General features: G+C 39.7%; 1 protein-coding gene across 1 annotated transcript in view; it reads left to right on the forward strand.

The window, feature by feature from the left end:
• The first annotated feature begins 1,577 nt into the window (after positions 1–1,577).
• NR1H4 (nuclear receptor subfamily 1 group H member 4) overlaps positions 1,578–24,730 on the forward strand; it is a 51,589-nt gene continuing 28,436 nt past the window's right edge. Inside the window, 2 exon segments of the mRNA XM_047742646.1 lie at positions 1,578–1,706; positions 8,266–8,631. Of these exon segments, the coding sequence (XP_047598602.1) occupies positions 1,598–1,706; positions 8,266–8,631 (475 nt within the window). The 5' untranslated portion in view covers positions 1,578–1,597.

Raw genomic sequence — 24,730 nt, forward strand, 5'->3', positions numbered from 1 at the left:
GTGGAGTCTGTAAAATATGGTAGAAGATAGGGGGCATCATAAATAATACCTTCCTCAGAGGATACAAGTAGGATCAAATGATGTAATGCATATGGAACCACTTGTAAAAGTGTGAAGGCTGTAGAAATGTCTTGGCAAGGATGATTGCATTAATACAGATCACTTTTGTCTTTCAAATTGCTCTCATATTTATTGTCTTTTTATCTTCACAACACATCTATGAGGGGAAATAGGGCAAGAACTATTATCTATGTTTTACCATCTGTTGATGTAGACAAATGAGGCCCACAGAACCTGAGACTGGCCTAAGGTTATATAGGGTGTCTGGCTGCATTAAGTGTGAGCTTAACCCTGGGCCTACTGAATCCTATTTTAAAACCCTTTCTTCCAAAAAATAACCAACAGTCACAAGCTTGATATCCACAGATTATGCTGCAGAATTATTCCTACTCAGTAAGTAAGCCACCCTACAACCTGAGTCCAAAGCTGAGTAATCATAACATTAATGTAGTGACGGTGGGTAGCCATCTACTGTGCTAAGCATTTTATTGAGTACCAAGGGAATCTGGAAGTATTAGTTTGTTAAGGAGGCTGTAATGAAGGATCAGACTGGGTGGCTTAAAGAACAGGAATGGATTGGGTGCCTGGGTGGCTCAGTGGATTAAAGCATCTGCCTTCAGCTCAGGCCAGAGTCCTGGGACCCAGCCCCGCATCAGGCTCTCTGCTCAGCAAGGAGCCTGCTTCCCTTTTTCTCTCTGCCTGCCTCTCTCCCTACTTGTGATCTTTGTCTGTCAAATAAATAATAAATAAAATCTTAAAAAAAAAAGAACAGAAATGGATTGTTTCACTGTTCTTGAGGCTAGAAAGAAGTCCAAAACCAAAGGGTTAGCATATTGATTCCTTCTGAAGGTTGTGGGGTAAGGGTCTATTCCTGGTCTTGTGGTCTATTCTTGGCTTATAGATGACTGCCTTTTCCCTTTATCTCTTCATAGTGTCTTCTCTTTACGTCTGCCTGTCTCAGTGTCTACATTTCCCATTTGTATAAGGAGACCAGTTATATGGGATTAGGGACCATCCTCATGAATATTTTAACTTGATTACCTCTATAAAAACCCTCTCTCCAAATAATGTCACATGCTGAGGTCTGGGGGTTAGAACTTCAACATACCAATTTGGGGGGGAGGTTGGGGAACACAATTCCACTAACATTGAATATAAACCCAGATCATTTGGTCTTGTACTGTTAAGCATTACGCTTCAGTGCTTTCTGACATAACAAAATTATATTATTCTGTAGACTTTTGATAGGAACAAATGTCAAGACACAGAGTATGGCACTTGACCCCAAATCCACTTTTAGAGCCACTGAACAGAAATCCACTCTACCTATTAAGTTCTAAAACTCGAAAGTGCTCCCCCAAAATATTTAGCTAAAACACTGGTTTCCAGCTACTAGGCAACTTGGCATCGAGGACTTTTCTCATAAACATTTACAAATATTCTGCTCTGTAATGAAGTTAATCAGTAAACCACACAACCTCTGGCCTCTATCGCTGCTTACCTGGTCTCATTTTCAGTTGCTGTGAGTAAGCTAAGAATGGTAATGCAGTTTCAGGGGTTAGAAAATCCAATTCAAAGTAGTCCTCGCCACAGACATGCATCATCAGGATTTATTATGGAAATGATGAACATGAAGCCTGATAAAGGTAAGACACTGTTCACAGGTGCTCTTGACCAAACTTCTGCAACTGGACTGAGGAAGTGGAGGGCTTTTGTTTGAGATTTTAGCAATGGGTGTCTGTCAAAGATGTCTTAGTCAGAACCAGAAGGCTGGGGTGAGAAGTTGGGGCGGGGTGATTTTTGAGGATTTAGGGAGGTGAGTATCTCATTGAGATAAAATCTAAGTATGTTTTCCCTAAAATTTTTCATTAAATATTATGTAAAATTAGCAGGCTTTTCTCAAATTAAACACTAGGCAGTTCTAATTAATGCCTGTAGACACATGAAAAAGTACTTTGAAGTACGTACTTAATGCAGTATTTTAAAAATGGCACGTCTCAGATCCCAGTGGGTCACGAAGTCTATTTGTTGCTATGACCACCATTAAAAAGTTAGAATAGTTTAGAATAGAATAGAATAAGAGTAGAGTAGCATAGAAATGTCAGAGTGTACTTCAAGAAGTAAGGATAAGTGTTATTTTGTGAAAATCTTGTTTCAGTTACTTCTACATATGGTTACGTGTATACAGGAGTTGTGATATAAGACGTTATTTCAAACTATGGCTTGTGATGAGAAAAATAGAGATTGAGAAACACTGATTTACTGAATTAGTTTCATAGCAGATTTATCCCAAATTGATGGAAAATCAGATAAGTAAAGAGTTCAGTTTTAGGCTTACACTATTTGTTTTCTCTGAAGTAAAACATAGATTATAATTAAAACATAGACCATATCATGTAATATTATCTATTTTAATATTTTTTCAAAACAGAATCTTACCTCTTAAATTTTCAGTTAAAAGAGAAACTCTAATCATTTTTATAATAATTGTAATTTTGAATATATGATTGTAGAGTTAGCAGCATACTATTTTATTTAAATATGTTTAAAAGTGATTGACACTGTATTTACAAAATCAGTTAGAAGGCAGGAAAAGCAAATCTTTCTATCATTTCCATTTAATAGGCATTATTAAGCACACTGTATCAGGCTTTGTGTAAGGCACCAGGAATGAAATTAAAAAAGGTGGGTGGGGGGGAATATAACCTAATATATTCCCCAAAGAGTTCACAGACTAACCACAACAATAAAAACACATCACAAACTCCTTGGAGCTGTACTGTCTAATATAGTAGTCACTAGCCACAAGTGGCTATGTAATTTTTAATTTTAATTATTTAAAATTAAATAAAACTGGGTGCCTGGGTGGCTCAGTTGATAAGCGTCTGCCTTTGGCTTGGGTCATGATCCCAGTGTCCTGGGATTGAGCCCTACATCAGGCTTCCTGCTGAGCAGGGAGCCTGCTTCTCCCTCTCCCACTCCCTCTGCTTGTATTCCCTCTCTCGCTGTGTCTCTCTCTGTCAAATAAATAAATAAAATCTTTAAAAATGAAACAAAACTTAAAACTCAGTTTCTCAATATCACTAACGACATTTCAAGTGTTCCATATTCTCATACAGTTAGTGGCTACCGTATTGATGATATAGAATATTTCCATCATCTCAGGAAGTTCCCTTAGATGGTACTCCTTTAGAGAAACTACTGAATGCTAGAGACTCTACCCAGAAGAATTTTGCTTTCCTTTGCAGGGGGTCTCAGACTTCCCAGGTGTCTGTACATTTGTGTGTTCCCATTTAAAAGCTCTTCCTCGGAGCGCATAGGTGGATCATTGGTTAAGTGTCTAACTCTTGATTTTGGCTCAGGTTATGATTCAGGGTCGTGAGATTGAGCTCTGCATTGGCCTCTGTGCTCAGTGGGAGTCTGCTTGAGATTCTCTTCCTCTCCCTCTACCTGTGCCCCTTCCCTGCTCACACACTCTCTCTCTAAATATAAATACATAAATAAACAAATCTTAAAAAACAAAAAAACAAAAAAACAAACCACTCTTCCTAAACTCTCAGGGAGCATTCTCCATCATAAAGGAATCTAAATCCCCCCACTTTGGGATAGACTGATTGTGGAAAAGCACTGATAAATCCAAATTTATAGATATATATTAATATATTATTATTTACTTTAAATTGTACTAAAGTAAAAATAAATTTACTTTTATAGAAATCATGTTTTAAAGTTGACCCATCTCTGCTCTTCCACATCTGTGCTTTATCAGAGAGTTCTGGTATTTGTTCGCTTGTTTTTGTCCCAGCCCTTAATATCTCTATACACACACACACACACACACACACACACACACGCGCACACACACACGCACATGCCTGCATGTGTAGGGAATGACTGGAGCCTTTTGTATCTGTATTCCTTTTGTCTTGTTCACTGTTTGTATCCTCAGAGCCTAACACATTGTCTGGAAAATAGCAAGTATCAATACAATATTTATAAATGAAAGGAGTATCCTATAACTTATGTTATCAAAACAGACTAAGATACTTACTAATTAACTATCAGTTAACTATTAAAATTAGGATTTTGCTAGGTTCTTTAGGGAACAAACATGTCTTTTCATGACATTCAACTTATCAAAACGTTTCCTCAACTACTTTATTTTATACTCAGAACTACCTTATAAGATAGCAAGGCTGGCTGTTAATAGTTCCGTTTTATAGAAGAAATTAAAACAGAAAAAAAATGTTAGGCAGTTGTTCAAAGTCTTACAGTCAATTCACGATGGAAGTTGTTCTAATCCCACTATTTTGGGTGCTGTTGACCATGCTGGGTTTCTTATTATAAGTTGCCTGCATACTGTGGAGATTTGGTGGGGACACTGAAATACTACATGTGGATGTGCTTTGAGGATAGAAGCATTATTTAATAATATTATGTGCTATTCTCATATTCTTACCATGTTTTCTTGCTTTCATATAATATTGTCAATGTCTTTGTGAAAGCTTTCCATTTTGCCTGAAATGATTCCACAGGACCAATAAGATTTTGATACCACGATCTGACTTTAGTCAGGACTACATGCTATCTATTGATTATAAGAATACTAGCTTAGGGGCGCCTGGGTGGCTCAGTGGGTTAAGCCGCTGCCTTCGCCTCGGGTTGTGGTCTCAGGGTCCTGGGATCAAGCCCCGAGTTGGGCTCTCTGCTCAGCAGGGAGCCTGCTTCCTCCTCTCTCTCTGCCTGCCTCTCTGCCTGCTTGTGATCTCTCTCTGTCAAATAAATAAATAAAAATCTTAAAAAAAAAAAAAGAATACTAGCTTAATTGAAACAATGATTTGAGATCTTGGAATTGTCACGTGAGGAGGAAAAATTACACATTTCCCTGGATTTTGTAACATCCAGTTTCTGTCATTAATTGTTTGACCTCAGGCAAGTTGCTTTACCTTGTTGGATCTGCAGGGGTTGGGGGTGGGAACCAGTAATTGACAGGGTAAGATCAGTTGGGGGATAAAATCCAGCAATAAGTATAAGTGAAAGTAATGCTTTTCATGCTTTTCAGTTCTTTTCAAACCCATTCACTCCACAAATTTTAGTCATATTTGGTTATAAAATAGATCAGGATTTTGCTTATATTTTATCTCTTCTTTTTGTTGTAATCATATTCTATTTCATATTCTTCTATTTTGTGGTAATAAGACAAAGCACCATTGCCAAAACTTTGTCTTTCAGATATAATCACTTAATGTTGGTTTTATATGGAGAAGTCAGGCATAGAAGACAGGAAGTTAATTCTTTCCCAGATGGTATATACTTTGTGCTTCGACAATCTTTTTCTTGATCAATGCAGAAAGCATTCTTTTCAACAAACTTTTGGTACGCATATATTCCACTTTGCCATTGTAGAAAAGCCTTGAGTTCTCATGCCCATAGTCTTTTAGTCATTCACTTATGGAGATTTTTAGATATAAAGAAGAACTGTAAGGTTATCCAGCATGAAGTCTTTTCTTTAGAGATGAGCAAAGGGCAGCTCGCAGAGGATAGGTAAGTACCATGTAACTAAACTCAGAACACCCTGGGACCTAGAGTCAGGGAAGACTTCCCAAAAGAAGCTATAGTTACAAGGAAATTTAGAGATAGATTAAGTGGAGAATAGTGAGATGAAGCTCTGTGAGCAAATGGCTGTGTTGTAGAAAGTTCCAGGCTCAGGAAGCAGTGGAGCTGGGGGCAGGGAAGGGAGGTTCTGAGTCTGGAACCTGCAATGCAGATTCAAGGATTAGGTAACTCAAAACATGAGAAATGGCTGGAAGAGAAAAGGTAGGATCATGTGGCACCTCGCACACCTGATTGCAGCTTACCTGCAAGCAGAGGTATTGAAGGGACTCACCAGCTGAGGTACAGAGGGACGAAGAGACGAAGAGAAAACCGTGAACTCTCATTCTTTAAAGCATCACACATCTGAAATTATCCCAGAGAGGAGTGATTCAGCACATGGGTTTAAAGTCAGACTGTCAAAGTTCAAATCTCAGCTATTTAGGAATGTAGGAGTAAAGTTGCCTCCCTTCTCTGTGCCTCAGGCTACTCATTTGTAAATGAGGATACTAATGTTACCCACCTCATAGGATTTTGTGAGAAGAATTGCAAATATACAAGCTCCTGGCACTAGGATAGAGTTTCTAAGAGTTTTCTGACAGTAGTAGTAGCAATAATAACAACCACAGCAATTTTGGGGGCACTGCAAATGTATAGATGCGTAGATCTACAGTCCCTAATGGACAGTTTTAAATTCCAAAAGCTTTAAAAATGAAACATTTTAACCAAAGTTTTGACACAAATTTCTCTGGTGGCAAAAACCTGACCCCGAATGGATGGGAGGATATTAATGGCCTTTATTTATTTACTTATTCTGCATCATATGAATATTTATACATTTCACCATGGAAGATTGCTGTGTTTGATTCCGAGTTCTGTCCCAGACCACACAGGGAGAAAGAGCACTGTGTTCTGTTCTAAAACACAGTCAATCAGTTCTGAATTCCAAAACACATGTGACCCCAAGACTTTCATAAGGAACTGTGGAATAATCTGTATTACCCCACTCAATCCTCAACATAACTCTGGATAGATATTTTCATTCCGAGCTTGCTGCCATCAAAACTGGGCTCATCAGTAGTTCAGCAATTTGCCCAAAGTTCCACTGTTCATCAGAGGTGGAGTTGGAATTTTGGGCTAGGGTTGCCTGACCATGCTTTGAAGAATCAGACACATTTGTACACTCTCCTATATCTTATTTATGTTTGTTAAAATTTTTAGCAATTTGCATAGCTTAAATATTTTTTTTTTCTAAAGAGTCATTGTTTGTGCTTCTAGGAAATAGAAGCACTTTCACAACCTGATAGTTTTCTAACACCTAGAGGTTTATAGATAAAAGGCTCATTTTGTAATAACAGCAGTAGGAATAATGATTATTATTACTATTTTAATGGCAACTCTAATTTATCTGGCACTCTTTGTGTGCCAAACATTTAGCAAAGTGCTTGGCATACATGATCTTGTTTAATTCTTACATCAACCTAATGAGGTAGCTATTATTCTCTGTTTTATGAAGAGGAATTTGATCCCTAAAGACATTAAATAAATTGCCAAGATGCACACAGAAAATAAGTAACAGGACTAGAATTTGAACCATACTCACAGTTCCAGGCACTGCATTCTTTTTTCTTTTAAAGCTCCTTCTTTGTTTTATCATGATTAAAATACTAATCTACATGGCAAAGTTACAAACAGCATAAACACCATACAACCTCCTACCCCAGAAAACAATGGAACAATCTCACTTTCCAGTCACCATCATCCAGTTTCTTTTGTATCGTGCAGAAACTTGCCTTGTACACATGCGTGTGCACACACACATTGTTCTTTTAATACCCACATAAATATATACATTATTCTATAAGTTAATATTTTCAAATGACATCATATCATAGAAACCTTTCTTTATCAACACATATAGATCTAAATTCACATCTACATAATATTTCAGTGCATGGACATAATGCAATTTAATAAGACTCCTATTGGTGGATATTTAAATTAGTTCCTGATTTATAGTTTTTACAGATTTTCCTACACATGGATATCTTTACAGAAGCTTTTCACACAAATACGTGCCTATTTCTAAAATAAATTTCCTTGCAGTCTAATGTCTGCGTTAAAAGAGTATTTGAGTTTCAAATGCTGAAGGATAATGAATAATTGTCCTCTAAGAATGTTTGCTTCTCTAAGTGTGTTCTATTGAGCATTTTTAATCTTTACTTATTCGAGGATGAACATGGTCATTTTATATTGCAATTTAAATTTAAATTTAATTGTTGATAAAGGTGAGTGCATTTTTGTATGTTTATAAAACACTTTCTGTTTGTGTTTCTAAAAACTGTCCTTTCATATCCTTTATCTCCCATGAGGTTGTTGAATTTTTCTTATTGGTTTGCAGGTGCTCTTTACCTGTTAGTGATATGAGTCTTTGGTCTGTCTTTTATGTTGCAGATATTTTTCAGAGCTTGTAATTTGTCATTAAATCCTTTTAATAGTTTTTTTGTTTTTGTTTTTGTTTTTGTTTTTTCTGTAAAGAAGTTGTCAATTTTTATATAGTTGAATTTTGGTCTTTTCTTAGACATTAATTCCAATTTTGTTACTCTTGTCCAGGTGTACTAACAGAGCAAGCAGCAGGACCTTTGGGACAGAATCTAGAAGTAGAGCCATATTCACAATACAGCAATGTTCCATTTCCACAAGTTCAGCCACAGATTTCATCGTCATCCTATTATTCCAACCTGGGTTTCTATCCCCAGCAGCCCGAGGAGTGGTATTCTCCTGGAATATATGAACTCAGGCGAATGCCAGCGGAGACTCTCTACCAAGGAGAGATTGAGGTAGCAGAGATTCCTGTAACCAAAAAGGCCCGAATGAGTGCATCCGCAGGGAGAATAAAAGGGGATGAATTATGTGTTGTTTGCGGAGACAGAGCATCTGGTTACCATTATAATGCACTGACCTGTGAGGGCTGCAAAGGTAAGCACCTCTGGTTGGCCATTCTCTCCTTGAGGTTTTACTCTTTGAACTGGTTGTTGAAATCCCTCAGACTGAATTCTTCCCTTTTTCCAGATAACTTCCCATTTTCTCTTCCTACATGCCTACCTGTTAATAAATCTCTAGGAAAAGCCTTTTAGTGTATTTAGCTTATATATAAGTAAAATATTTTCTAGTTACAACCTCACATATGGTTAAAGAAATTAAATGGATTATGGGGTTTTTGTTTGTTTTTGAGAGAGAGAGAAAGCAAGCAGAGAAAACAATAGAGAGAGAGAGAGAGGGAGAAAGAGAACCCCAAGCAGGCTCCATGCCCAGCAGAGTCTGACGTGGGGCTCAGTCCCACAACCCTGAGATCACGACCTGAGTCGAAATCAAGAATCAGACACCACGCACGCTCCCCTGTTGTTTTTTTAAAAGAAAGAGAAACTGTTGAACACATCTCTTTTAAAACTGAGATCAAAGAGAATAAGACTCTATTAGTTGATGTATTTATTAAACCTCAATAGTAAACTTATTAGTTCTAATACTTCATTCCCATTTTTATAGATGAGAAAAGTGGGTTACTTCCTCAAGGCTTCACAGCTAATTAGAGGTGGAGCTTCCAATCCATAACTGATAGGCCTAACTCTAGAGCCTTTGCTCTGGAGTTAACCACTAGCCTATCCTGTCTTTTGATCCTTGCCTACTGAGTGGTCATTCTACTCTTTGAGCTATTTGCTCAAGACTAATATTGACTAAATCAATTCATAAACTATTGGTATTTTCTGGGCCAGAGAATAAACCTCTGAAGTCAGTAATCTGAGTCGGGTCACCTCCTTACAGGTGAACACTTTGTGAAACCTGGTCCTCCCAAGAAGACTCTGGGGCATCCAGGGTGAATGGATTGAAATCAGTGTGCCTAAGACAACCCCCCAAAACACTGACTTTAAAAGTGGGCAGGAGAGGGGCGCCTGGGTGGCTCAGTCATTAAGCGGCTGCCTTTAGCTCAGTGCATGATCCCAGGGTCCTGGGATTGAGCCCTGTGTCCGGCTCCTTGCCCAGCAGGGAGCCTGCTTCTCCCTCTCTCTCTGCCTGACTCTTCCCCTGCTTGTGGTGTCTCTCTCTCTCTCTCTGGGTCAAATAAATAAATAAAATCTTTTTAAAAAAATAAAATAAAGGCAGGCAAGGGAAGAGTTGCCCCTAAAAGATATACAAGGAAGCCAGAAATGGGAGGGGACCAGAAAAGTACAGGATCACAGAACACAAGGGGACAGTAAAGTACTCAGGAGAGAACCCATCCTTGGGGAAATTCAGGAAGGAAAAGCTGGATCCGGATGCAGATATAATTTTTAAGAGCAGAGAAAGGTTGAGCTTTTTCATTGATTCTGACTTGAAACTTTGCCCCCGTGGTGGGAGCAAAAGGACCAGAGTGCGGGGAGAAGATGAGATGGAGCGAGGAAGAGCCTGTGTTCTACATCAGAGGTTGGCAATGTTTTTTTCCCTGTAAAGAGAGAGTAAATATTTCAGGCTTTGCACCATCGCGGTTTCTGTTGTGATTACTCAACTTTGCAAACACACCCACATAAAGAAGGGGCATAACTGTGGCTTTATTTAACCTACAAAAATAGGCAAGGAAATTAAAAACAAAAACAAAAACAAACAAACGGACAGTAGGCTGAATTTGGCCCATAGGCCTGGCTGTATTTTGCTGACCCTATCCTAGACCAATGGCTATGGAGATTGAGTGCGAGAAGTAACTGGAAGCTGGGTAGCGAGAGAGTACAACACTCAGGGCATGGAAATGAGACACGTAAACTCATTTTGTATGGCTGGATTGAACTGTATAGCTGGGTTGAAATCATAGAAACTATATTTCATTCAATTCAGGATTATTCTATTCATCCCCCCCCCCAAAAAAAACCCCCTACCTTTCTCTGGGGTTTTGTCTAAATTCTATGATTACATAGTGTCCTGCAGGGATTGGGCACTGCGGGGGAGACTCTGGTTTTCACCGTTGTTAATGCGGTACGGCATCTGCTGGGTGTTATTCTAGCTGGTCTTCAGTCACCAGTCGGAAGGGTCTTTGGGGCTCCATTCTGGGGTCTTGAGCACACTTCTCCTTCCTGTCTGCTTTGCCTGCTGTTCCGCAGCTCAGGTGGGTGGGTTCCTGATGCTCCTCCCGTGTGGTGCAGACATGCCTGGATGCTCAGAGAGACCATTTCACCTGTTCCTATGCCATCCTGAGTACCAGCAGACCCAGATGCCTCTCTAGGCTGTCTCCAGGAAAGGGCACAATAATTCTTTTGTTCTAGGACTCCTGAATGACATGGAGTTGCTATATTCTTTCAATACACACATCCCAGGGTACCGTCTGGGCATGAAGGTGGGAGGGACAGAACTCAGGGCCTTCTCATGAACTTAACATGACTTGGCTTTTTTTGTTTCTCTTTATTTGTCTATCTATCCCAACTTGGGGAAAATTAGTGTCTGGGATCTTGATGCTTAGGCTTTTATGACTGAAAAGCCAATAATGAGCTCCTTTGTGCTTTGTATATATTCTCTTTAGGAAACAAATGAAAATTATCCTAGCTTAGTGAATAGGAAGGAGGTTCACAACACAGGGTAGACTACAAGGGAAAGAACCAGTACCCCGTGCCAGGCAGGCCTACTTGGCCAACTTGGCCCCCCACTCCACACTCCTTGGATATCTGTGCTTACCAAATATAGAATGAGTCTTACTCCATAGCTTTCCATCAAAGGAAGGGTGTGGATTTTGGGGTTTCCTAGACTGTCATTCTTGGCTGAGTAAGCATGTTACTTAATATATTGGTCAGAGTTCAGTGAAATAAAACAAATAAAAATTTCTATCAGTAAGGAACTAATACAGGAGAAGTTGGAAGGGTAGAGGAGCAGGTTCTGTGCTGAGTCTCCAAGAGGATGCTCAGGGTCACCCTGCAGAACTGGCCTGCCAAGGACTTGCTATGGTCAAGAAGATGGGAAAACAAGAAGGTAACACAGAGCTGTTAGCTCCAGAAAGACACCACCATAGCTGCCATCTAAGGATCAGAATGTTGCCTCCCCCGTAACTACTGGCTCCAGAGCAATGGCTTGCCAGCTAAACTTAATATACCCATGACGAACACCCTGTGTCTTGTCTTTCAATGCCCTCGAAGTTAGCAACGGGAAACCAAGATGCTGCCATAGCACAATTCCACAGCCCTGCTTGCCAGCAGAAACAAGTCTTACAAGGGCGTCTGTCCTGCAGAGCTTAAATCATATCCACAATGTTAGCTGCAAGGGATTTTGGGAAAGATGGTGTCCAGTTTTCCTGCTTTTACAATAGAGAACGTACCCTAGAGTAGAAGTGGGTGCCATGGATATCCGGCCAGCCAATTCTTAGTTTGTGGAATACTTGGCTTCTCTGAGCCTTCACACTGCAAAAAAAAGGGTAATATCTATTTCACAGGGTCTTTGTAGAATTAACTTAATTTTATATGTAAAGATCCTGGCAGCTCTCTTTCTTTAGGACTTCATTGCACGTCTGCCAGATCTGTGATACTTACACACACATACACATAGGAGAAAGTTTTTAAAAACTTAAAAACAAAACAAAGATCATGGTTAAATATCTTGATTTCATTAGTCTCATATCTATTTCTTTTTTTTTTTAAGATTTTATTTATTTGACAGAGATCACAAGTAGGCAGAGAGGCAGGCAGAGAGAGAGAGGGAAGCAGGCTCCCTGCTGAGCAGAGAGCCCAATTCGGGACTTGATCCCAGGACCCTGGGACCATGACATGAGCTGAAAGCAGAGGCTCTAACCCAGTGAGCCACACAGGAGCCCCTCATATCTATTTCTAATTATAATGAATGTTTTATTGTCAACACTTATGGCATCAATGAGAGAAATTCTAATATATTTTTAAAGAGCAATGATTCTAAGAACACAAGCATAACGCACTGACAGTGTCTGCCATTTGCTCGGCATCAGATTACATCAAGAGCTTTCTTTTCTCCCTCTTATCAGTGGGGCATGTGAAAATGTGCTCACATGTGGGTGAATTTTGATTCAAACTTCAAACCTCAGCTAACAAAACTGATCTGCATCTGACTGGAAGTTTCAAATGGCTGCATTTCCAAATAGGTCTATGTCAGTCACATCCATCTCCAGGCTGGGAGAGTCTACACTTGTCAGTGAGAGAATGGTAGAATTCTTTTTTGTTTGTTTGTTTGTTTGTTTGTGTTTTTTTTTTTTTTGAATGGTAGAATTCTTAAAGGGCATTTTAATGAGTAAATGGGTGACCTATGGTCCTTTTGAACATATTCTGACTTAGTTCTGAAGTTCTAGAAAAGATTCCATAGTTATTGAGTCTATTCTGGTGTGTGGAATAGATGCAGAGTGTTTCCAATGGGCCCTTTGTTTATGCATCAGGGCTGAGGTGCCCTGACTCACACATGAACTTCCTGAAATCCTATTTGATTTTGAGGTCTGAGTTTATAAAATTTGATCATGATCCTACTGAACTCTATAGGTCCAATTATCTTGGAGTGGGAGGCAAGGGGGTGGGGCTTAAACTATTTCACCACATTGGAAGCCTTTTGTAGTTAAGTGTTATAAAAGTGGCAAGAGGAATCAGATTCTGATGGCAGACAACCCAGATTTCAACACCCTCTTCCGTGCTGCTGATTCTCTTCTCAGATGTTCCAAGTTACTGAATGTGTCTGGACTTCAGACTTCCCTCCTATAAAGTGAGGATAGTAATAAAGATGAGGAGGGGGAGGTTGAGGTTGAGATGAGGATGATGGTGATGCTGGTGAGAAACAGATAAGATATATCAAATGATTATTATGCACAGGTTTTATTTGGGGCTTTACCTGTACTAGCTCATTTAATCCTCAGGACCATGCTTTGAGGTAGGTACCTAGGGGTTGGTGAGAGGATTAAAGAAGATAATATGTTTAAAGCAATTAACATAGTACTTGCTTATGGTACTCAATAATTGTCCTTCAATAAATGTCCATTATTGGTTTCACTTATTTGTGGAGCATAAGAAATAACACGGAGGACATGGGGAGATGGAGAGGAGAAGGGAGTTGAGGGAAATTGGAGGGGGAGATGAACCATGAGAGACTGTGGGCTCTGAGAAACAATCTGAGGTTTTGAAGGGGAGGGGTGGGGGTGGGAGGTTGGGGGAGCCTGGTGGTGGGTATTATGGACGGCACGTATTGCATGGAGCACTGCGTGTGGTGCATAAACAATGAATTCTGTAACACTGAAAATAAATTAAATTAAATTAAAATAATAATTTAAAAAATGTCCATTATTATTACTATTATCATTAAGTTACTGTGAAGAAAAAAATGAGACATTGTTTTTGAAACATCTAGCTCTATGCCTAGCACACTTGAATGCTCAGTAAGCATTAGATTTTGCTCCTTTGTTGGTGAATTCTTATTATTTTATTGTTGTTATTCTTCTGTTCATCCAGACTCTCAAACTTTGATCATACACAGTCTTTGAAACTCTCTCTCTTCCTATTAGTTAATTAAGTAAGCCTCCAGCTCCTGAGAGTTTGAATTAATTAATTCAGTTCTTTATTCAGCAACTATTATTAGGTGCCAACCATATGCCAGGTTTTATTCTAAGCATAGGAGATGCAGTGAACAAAACAGACAAAATTCCAGCTCTCTTAGTCACCATTTTAAAGCAAAGCAGGGAAACAGTTTATATAACTGAGCTAAAATAGACAAAAAGAGAAAACAGTAAGACAAAAAAATTAAAAGATTAAAAAATATAAAAACAATGAAATAGTGTCAAAAAGAACATACAGAAAAATTAAATGGTAAAAGAATGATTTCCAGTGGATAAAAATTGAAATTTCAAATAAATATATAGTTAATGTGCAAGAGAAATAGAGACTATAAAAATTACATTTAAACAAGAAGGCATGTTTAAACTAAATACATAAGCAATATGTAAATATGAAAGTAGTGACTAAAAAAAACCTCTAGTTTGCTTAAGCCTCCAGCTACTGGGAGTTTGCCCACCTGGGAGTCTGAATGGCTCTTAAAGAGATGCAAAATCAAGCTCAAACAGAGCATTATTACCCCTCCCCTCATTTTCCCAATCTAAAAGCATTGACCTCCACCTTCATCATCTTTGAGATGACCCAGTGTAACCCTTTCAATGAGGGGTTGAAAACAAACGCCCAATGCTAGAGTTATCTTTTTTAGAGGTAGCCGACTTTAGCTTTTGTTTTATCAAGTGAACATGGAAAAATGGCTAGCCTCTTGGGATGGGAAAGAAAAGTTAAAAAAGGCAGGGGGTGGGGAGAAAAGGTTAACCCCCCAAATAGCAAAAAGAACAAATAACAAAGCATCCACGAATCACTCAATAAATTATTCTTTCATATTAGCATTGCTAAAATTATTGAAAAACACATTAATGGACGCAAATTATTGGGGAAGGTAATGAGTCTCTGTTATGGGCTGGTCAATTCCCACCACAGACTGTTTATTTCATTTACCTTATAATGGTTCCAGTAGATGGTATTATCATTTCCTTTTTTGCAAATAAAGATACCAGTACTCAAAAACTTGTCCAGGCCTCATGGCTATGAAAGAATGGAGTAGAATTGATTGTCAGATCATCAGGACTCCTGAGTTACATTTTATCTCTGTGCTGGTTTTTTTTGTATCCTTCTGTCAATGACTTTCCAAAGATAGCACTAAAGCATATGCAAGGAAAATGAGTGTTTTAAAAGTTGGTTCTGTGTTTAGAGAACGAACACACCAACAAAGAGAAAAACAAACAAAATCTAGGTGATGGTGAATCCAAACCCATTGGTTATTTGACAGAATGATCTCCTGGCAGAGCAGGCACAACCATAAATTATTGGACAATATTCATTTGTGTACAAAATAGACCATCTTCTTAATAACTAAGTAGGGTTAATAACGACCCTACTTAGTTATAGTTAGTTAGTTAATACTAATAACTTATTAGTTATTCTATGTGTGTCATTTCACACATAGAAATGACAACCACTAGTCATATCACTTTTAAAAATAAAGAATGAGGCCACTAAGTATCTCCATTTCTAATTGTGATATATATGAGCATTAGAATATATAATTTAAGAATTGCCTTTGTGGGAGCTTACTTTGCAATGTCTTATACTTTGACCCTGCACCTTGTATTAATAGGTTATGGTGAAAGTAGGAATAGACCAAGAGGCGCCTCCCAGGCAAACCCCCACAAAGGTGATCCTCAAATGATTTTAGGAAAGAGAATGGTTTCATTAAGTAGCCTCTGAGATTCCCTCTTCAGTCCTCTGAGATGCTGTTTGTGTTTGTACAGCCTGCTTTTAGCAGTCTGGAAGGAGGACAAGACGTGTGGCTGGATAGAATGTTTTGGTCCTTATCTTCTAGGCACGGAGACTCCCCATTCCTTCTGGGCATTGCCCTGCACTGTGGTTTATATTCATTGCTTGAGACTACATGCAAATACACTGTTCATCCATCTAAGATGGATGGTGAACTTTCGTAAAGGGCCAGATAGTTAATATTTTAGGCTTTGTAGGTACTAAGATTTCTGGCACAACTACTTGACTGCCATTGTAGTGTGAAAGCAGACATGCATGTAAATGAATGAGCTTTATATTTGAATAAAGCTTTATTTATGGACACTAAAATTTGAATGTCATACAACTTTTACATACCACAAAATAACTTTGAGTTTTTTTTCACTCACTAAACATGTAAAAACCATTATTAGGTTGCAGATCATGCAGGAATAAGCAGAAATGGAACTTGCCCTGCATTTTGTAGTTAGCCAACTCCTGGCTTAGCACAATGTTCCCGCTGAATGCATCTTGTATCTGAACTCAGTTTCCTCCATTGCTCCTAATCCTGCATTCTCTGCACTTATTCTGGGCATGTTTTTCACAAATTTACTCTGTTCCCTGGCTTTCAAATTAATCAGCATTTTTGATACACTGAGATATTTGTATTCTAACTCGTAGAGATTATGCTGTTTCCATGAACTTTTCTCTTATTTTGTGGTATTTTTTTTGACAGAAGGGAGTATAGAAGTTTGAGGAATGCCCTTTGACTACTAAGTTGTTTGTAGATTTGTCTGCTCTGAAAGGATGTTAGCCAACTTCTCAAAATAATTCAAAGTCAGTCCTTTTAAAATGTATTTAAGAAAAAAAAAATCAATACGGATTATAGTTGATAAAAGTAAGTGTTAGAGAAGTCAGGTGAAATTTTTTTTGTCTGTCTGTGGCTCTCCAATAGGTTAAAGGGTGAAAACCTCAAAGTTATCAGCAGGCACTAAATAGTCGATAATAATTTTCATCACAAGTAACAACTGGTATTGGTGAGAGTGTGGAGAAAACAGGACCCTCTTGCCATGTTGTTGGAAATGCAAACTGGGGCCGCCACTGTGGAAAACACTATGAATGTCCCTAAAAAAGTTGAAAATAGAACTTTCGTGTGATTCAATAATTGCACTACTGGGTATTTACCTAACGAATACTAAACACTAATTCAAAGGGATACATACACCCCTGTTTATAGCAGTATTATTTACAATTGCCATGATATGCAAGCAGCCCACGTGTCCATCAGTAGATGAATGGATAAAGAAGATGTGGAATACGTATACAAAGGAATATAATTCAGCTATAAAAAGAACGAAATCTTGCCATTTGCATGGCATGGGGGGAGCTAGAGAGTATTATGCTAAGTGAAATAGGTCAGTCAGAGAAAAACAAATACCATAGCATTTCACTCATTTGAAATTTAAGAAACAAAACAAATGATCAAAGGGAAAAGAGAGAGAGGGAGAGACAGATAGATTTAGAAACCAAGAAACAGACTTATAGAGAATAAACCAATGGTTACCAGAGGGGAAGGGTTGAGGGGATGAGTGAAATAGGTGATGGGGATTAAGAACTGCCTGTATTATGATGAATGCCTGCTGTTGTTTGGAAGTGTTGAATCACTCACCATATTGTACACCTGAAACGAATATAACAATGTGTTGACTAACTTGCATTAAAATAAAAGCTTAAAAAATAGTAAATTTCATCAACTTCATCTCCAAAGTTTGAGGGATGCTTTTTCAAAAATAATAGTCTGGGGGCGCCTGGGTGGCTCAGTGGGTTAAAGCCTCTGCCTTCGGCTCAGGTCATGATCCCAGGGTCCTGGGATCAAGCCCCACATCGGGCTCTCTGCTCAGTAGGGAGCCTGCTTCCTCCTCTCTCTCTCTCTGCCTGCCTCTCTGCCTACTTGTGATCTCTGTCTGTCAAATAAATAAATAAAAATCTTAAAAAAAAAAAGTCTGAAACCGCTTCTGCCAGGTGATCAGGAGTCTGTAAACAAATTCTAAAATGATTAATGTCTAAAGACAGTTTTTAGCAATGTAAGCTCCTTACTAGAAGGATAGCCTAAAGCACTAATTAAAGGCATAGAGTTTGCCAGTGAGCATATCAGAGTTCAAATCTAAGCTCTACTGTTTACTATCTATAGGATTTGGAGCAAAGTGCTTCATCTCTGTTGTAACTCAGTCTCCTTAGCTGTAGGAAGGAAATAATAATAGAATCTACTTCCTAGGGGCACCTGGGTGGCTCAGTGGGTTAAAACCTCTGCCTTTGGCTCAGGTCATGATCCCAGGGTCCTGGGATCAAGCCCCACATCGGACTCTCTGCTCTGCGGGGAGCCTGCTTCCTCCTCTCTCTCTCTCTGCCCGTCTCTCTGCCTACTTGTGATCTGTCTGTCAAAAAAAAAAAATCTACTTCATAGGATCGATATGAATATTAAATGAATCACCATATGCAAATGTTTAGAATAGTGCCTGATACAAAGTAAGTTCTAAATAAGTGAGTGATGGAGTCCTTTTTATTTGATAATGTGCTGAGATATACCTGAAGACTGATTCTATTTAGGCTGTATTGGATGTAAAGATCACTAGTTATTCAGCTATGTGCATTTGTTGCTGTTTAAAAAGTATAGAGACCCTGAAATGGTTTTTTAGGATTTATTTATTTATTTATTTGAAAGAGAGAGAGCAAGCAGGAGAGGGACAGAGGGAGAGAATCTCAAGCAGGCTTTATGCAGAGCAAGGAGCCTGACATGGAGCCTGATCTTACAACCCTGAGATCATTACCTGAGCAGAAATCAAGAGTCAGATGCTTAACCCACTGAGCCACCAAGGCACCTCGAGACCCTGAAAATTTTAAACAACCAATATTTTACTGATTTCAAACAGTAGTTACTGTCAGTCACTGGAGTCTGATGTGTGCATATGCATGTGTGCTTGTGTGTGCACATATATGTATATATGCATTGGAAATAGGGTATGGTCTATGAGTTATGTCTATATAAAGAAGCAGAGAAACAGGATATGCAATATTTTGCAGACTTGAGGGATCCATTTTCCTATCCTATAGACATTCTCCTGCCACCACAGGAATTCCCCTAGTGCTACACCTTCCTCAGATGACAATGCCAGCTCTGTCTACTCATCTTTCATTATCAGGGAGTCTCTGTTCCTCAGTGAATTTCCTTTCCATTCATCTTCAAATTACTTTTCTGGGCATTGTTGAATATGCTCAAGATAGAGTCAGAGGTACGTGTATGGATAAATTTGCATAAGTATAAATATAGTATATGTACCCATATTTAAGTGATATAATGATAATATTGTGTTGCCATCTCAGAATGAAAGCTAATTAATTCAGCTAGCTATTGAGATGATAATGATTTCTTTCTCAGTTAATGCCAAAGTTCAAGAAAAAAAACAAACCTGCAGAATTGTCCTAGCACTGTTCCTTTGATTCATCTTGGAATAAGGAGGTTTATTTCTGTTAACTATTGTGCTATCGGTATCTACAATGTTTTATTTTTTAACATTTTATTTATTTATTTGACATATCACAAGTAGGCAGAGAGGCAGGCAGAAAGAGCGGGGGAAGCAGGCTCCCCACCTAGCAGGGAGCCTGATGTGGGGCTTGATCCCAGGACCCTGGGATCATGACCTGAGCCGAAGGCAGAGGCTCTAACCTACTGAGCCACCCAGGCGCCCCTGGGTTTTTTTGTGGGTTTTTTTTGTTTTGTGTTGTGTTTTTTGTTTTTTAAGATTTTACTTGTTTATTTGACGGAGAGAGACACAGCGAGAGAGGGAACACAAGCAGGGGGAGTGGGAGAGGGAGAAGCAGGCTTCCCGCTGAGCAGGGAGCCTGATGTGGGGCTCAAATCGAGGACCTAGGATCATGATCTGAGCCAAAGGCAGATGCTCAAGGAATGGGCCTCCCAGGCACCACCCCCAATGATGGTTTTAAATGGAATCATTCCTGGGAGGGGCTAAATATTCATGTAAAGATTGACTCAGGTTGACTAAGGAACATCATTGAGCTCACTGATTTGGTACAAGGAAGAAAACTAACTTCCTAACTTAACTTCTTTCCCTCCTTCCTTCCTTCCTTCCCTCCTTTCCTCCTTCTCTCTCTCCCTCCCTCACTCCCTTCCTTTCTTTTTCTTTCTTCCCTCCTTCCTATTCCTTCCTTCCTTCTTTCCTTTTCTTGCCTAGAGGCTCTTTTAAAATGCATGCTTTGGTATTTGCACTTCCTGTATCAATGTTAATCTGAAGCACAAAGTCTTTTTTTAGACTTTGTGTGGTTGGATTTGACATTTAGGAAAATGGTAAGATCTTTCCTACTGAAAGTTATACCAGCTGACAGATTCACAAGCAAGTCTATGATTTTTTTAAACCTTGCTATCTAACTTTTTCTTCAGGCTCTGTTTTTACGTTGAGTTAGTTAACAAGTCCTGAGTTCCCCTGTTTCTTCTTCCCTGTTCTCACCATCTAGTTCAGGCACCAATCACCTCTCAGCTGTTTTACATTTTTCACCTTGCACCAAGGATCCTTCCCAAGATGCAGGTTACCCTCTTTTACCCTCTAATGGCTTCTCTCTTTCTACATGGTAAAAACTCAGCAGTTTTGCCTTGTGTTGAAGGGCATTTAACCATATTCTGTCCCACTACATGCTCTTACCCCCCTTCCATTAATTCTCCCTATACTCTACCCTCCCACCAAAATAGATCATCTACCCCTCCTTGGTATTTCCATAACTTTCTCATTTCCCAGAATGCCCTTCCTCCCTCACAGTCCATGTTTCAAAACCCTACTTATTTCCTAATGCCTGCCTAAATTCTACTTCTTTAATGAAGTGCTCTCTGATTTCCCCTCAAAATTAATCAGGGCCGTGCCTAGTCATATAATGCCTTTTCCTCAAGACACTCAATTTCTAGCTATTGGTACATTGTTATACTTATTTTTACCAGAACAATTTTTATTGCCTTCTGCTGGAAAAATATTTCCATAACTAATGTGCAAATCTCCATGTCTGTGATTAAATTCCTGCCTGAGTTTGAATCCTCCTAATTCCCTTATTAACCATGTGATCATGGCCAAGATGCTTAATCTCTCTGCCTCTCTTCCACTTCTATAATATGGGAATATATAATATTATCTTCATCATAAAATTGTTATGAAGGTTAAATAATTCAGTGCAGGTGAAGTGGTTAGAACAACAGCCAGTGAGTGCTTGATAAATGTTAGCTATTATTCCAACAGGCTGTTAAAATAAGAAGGACTCTTGCTGTCTCAGTTTCAGCATTCTTGAAGATTAGTTGCTATATCCAAAGTGAGCCCATCTTGCAGTGGGTAGTTAAGAAATAGTTAAAACCTCACCTACTTTGAGGGTATGAAATGGTCAGGAGTTGGAAATTCTAGAGTAGTCTTTAAAGATTTTGGAGCATTTGACTAGTGCACCATAAATCCCATACCCCCAGTACAGAGGGGGAAAGTTGTGGGGTGCAGGTATCTGTTTTGGGGACCACCACTGAAAGTATGGTACTTTTGTGAGGATTAGGAAAATGTGTCCCCGCCTTCCCCAGGTGAAATCTATACACTAAGGAGGCCCTGCTGCCCCATGCCCAATGAAAGGGTCTTCAACAGGATCACTTGAGGAGATTGATAAGTATCCCCTAGAGCTGAGGAACACAGGAGACTGGCATCTGACTTTCACCTGAGAAGCTGAAAGGGCCAGAGGTATGGCAACTGCTTATGAATAAGTGAGAGAGATCTCCCCTCCCCCAGTTTGCTGCACCAGAGAAAGCTGGCACAGGGTTATCTTAAGCTCATGACAAGAAGGCCACATGGAGGGACTTCAGAGTAAAGAGGATGGTGGTAAATTGCTAAATTCCTAGATGCAGAAGAAGGAGATACAAGTCATGGGCTAGAGTAGAGATGGGTTTGCCACCATTGAGGAATTGCAAAGGAACATGTCCCAATGGTGGGAATTCTCTAAAGAACCCAACCCAAGAGAGAAGGAGTCAATTTCAGAAACTTGCTGGGCACAAGCCACCTTCTAGCAGTACAGGCAACAGAGCACTTTCCTACTACTTCTTCCCCTTGCCTCCCACAATCCTTTCCTTATTCACCACTTCACCTTGACTCTGAAGTGTCAGAAATTACAGTTAGCCAGGTGGAGGAGAAAGAGTAGAAGTGGCAAGTGGGGAAAAAGAGAAAGGCCTTCCTGCCTGTAGCTTAACTGTGGTAGGCTGCCGCTGTGGCCATACAAATATTTGCTTTTAAAGCAAGGTTGGCATCTGTATTATTACACTAGGCTGGGCATCTTAAATACTGAATGGAAGGCTTCAGTGTGACCTCTCCCAGGATGCTTGGTAAATAGCAACTTGTTTTGCAAGGCTTAGCTCAACACTTACTTCCGAGTCTGATCTCTTCACCCAAACTGACCATTCTCCTTGCTTCCTCAGCCCAGCCCAGGAGCACTTAATTTCACTTGTTTGGTCGTTTGCATGGGTTTGCCCTCACCAGGCTATAAACTCTAAGAGGGCAGGGATGACTTATTCACCTCTGTACTACAGGCACCTTGAGCTCACAGGCACACAGTTGTCTCCCAATAAAGATATAAGGAAAGTAACCTACCTTAAAAAACAAATTAAGAGGAGGAGTCAAGATGGCGGAGAAGTAGCAGGCTGAGACTCCTTCAGGTAGCAGAGATCAGCTAGATAGCTTATCTAAAGATTGCAAACACCTACAAATCCAACGGGAGATCTAAGAGAAGAAGAACAGCAATTCTAGAAACAGAAAATCAACCACTTTCTGAAAGGTAGGACTGGCGGAGAAGTGAATCCAAAGCGACGGGAAGATAGACCGCGGGGGGAGGGGCCGGCTCCGGGCAAGTGGTGGAGCAACAGAGCACAAAATCAGGACTTTTAATAAAAGTCTGTTCCGCCGAGGGACATCGCTCCAGAGGCTTAACCGGGGTGAAGCCCAAGCGGGGTCAGCATGGCCTCAGGTCCCGCAGGGTCACAGAAGGATCGGGAGTGTCTGAGTGTCGCAGAGCTTATAGGTATTAGAATGGGGAAGCCGACTACAGAGACAGAGCTGAGGAGTGAGCTCTAAACTCGGGGTTACCTTGAACCGGTCACAGGCTCGGTCAGCTCAGAGCGCGGCTGGAGGCCAGGGTGACAGGAGTAATTGGGCGCTGTTCTCTGAGGGCACACTGAAGAGTGGGGCCCCGGGCTCTCGGCTTCTCTGGGCCAGAGACTGGAAGGCCACCATCTTCCTTCCCATCCTCAGGAACTCTACGGAAAGCGCTCAGGGAACAAAAGCTCCCGAAAGCAAACCCGATCGGATTACTCAGCCCGGCCCCAGGTAAGGGCGGTGCAATTCCGCCTGGGACAAAGACACTTGAGAATCACTACAACAGGCCCCTCCCCCAGAAGAGCAAAAAGAAACCCAGCCAGGACCAAGTTCACCTACCAAGGAGTGCAGTTTCAATACCAAGGAGAGCATCGGAATTCCAGAGGAGGAGAAAGCAAAGCATGGAACTCATGGCTTTCTCCCCATGATTCTTTAGCCTTGCAGTTAATTTAATTTTATTTGTTTTTCAATTTTTTTTCTCTTCTGCCAAATTTTTTTTAACTTTTACCCTTTTCTTTTTTAACGTTTTTTTAACTAGTTTATCTAATATATATATATTTTTTCTTTATTCGTTTTCTTTTTTTTAATTGTTTTTGTTTTTTGTTTTATCTTTCTGAACCTCTTTCTAAATCTTTATCCCTCCTCACGATTTGGGATCTCTTCTGATTTGGCTAAAGCATATTTTCCTGGTGTTGTTGCCACCCTTTTAGTATTTTACTTGCTCCTTCATATACTCTTATCTGGACAAAATGACAAGGCGGAAAAATTCACAACAAAAAAAAGAACAAGAAGCAGTACCAAAGGCTAGGGACCTAATCAATACAGACATTGGTAACATGTCAGATATAGAGTTCAGAATGACGATTCTCAAGGTTCTAGCCGGGCTTGAAAAAGGCATGGAAGATATTAAAGCAACCCTCTCGGGAGATATAAAAGCCCTTTCTGGAGAAATAAAAGAACTAAAATCTAACCAAGTTGAAGTAAAAAAAGCTATTAATGAGGTGCAATCAAAAATGGAGGCTCTCACTGCTAGGATAAATGAGGCAGAAGAAAGAATTAGTGATATAGAAGACCAAATGACAGAGAATAAAGAAGCTGAGCAAAAGAGGGACAAACAGCTACTGGACCACGAGGGGAGAATTCGAGAGATAAGTGACACCATAAGATGAAACAACATTAGAATAATTGGGATTCCAGAAGAAGAAGAAAGAGAGAGGGGAGCAGAAGGTATATTGGAGAGAATTATTGGAGAGAATTTCCCCAATATGGCAAAGGGAACAAGCATCAAAATCCAGGAGGTTCAGAGAACCCCCCCCTCAAAATCAATAAGAATAGGTCCACACCCCATCACCTAATAGTAAAATTTACAAGTCTTAGTGACAAAGAGAAAATCCTGAAAGCAGCCCGGGAAAAGAAGTCTGTAAAATACAATGGTAAAAGTATTAGATTGGCAGCAGACTTATCCACAGAGACCTGGCAGGCCAGAAAGAGCTGGCATGATATATTCAGAGCACTAAATGAGAAAAACATGCAGCCAAGAATACTATATCCAGCTAGGCTATCATTGAAAATAGAAGGAGA

Source organism: Lutra lutra, chromosome 8 (assembly GCF_902655055.1).
Source record: "Lutra lutra chromosome 8, mLutLut1.2, whole genome shotgun sequence".
Lineage (NCBI taxonomy): Eukaryota > Metazoa > Chordata > Mammalia > Carnivora > Mustelidae > Lutra > Lutra lutra.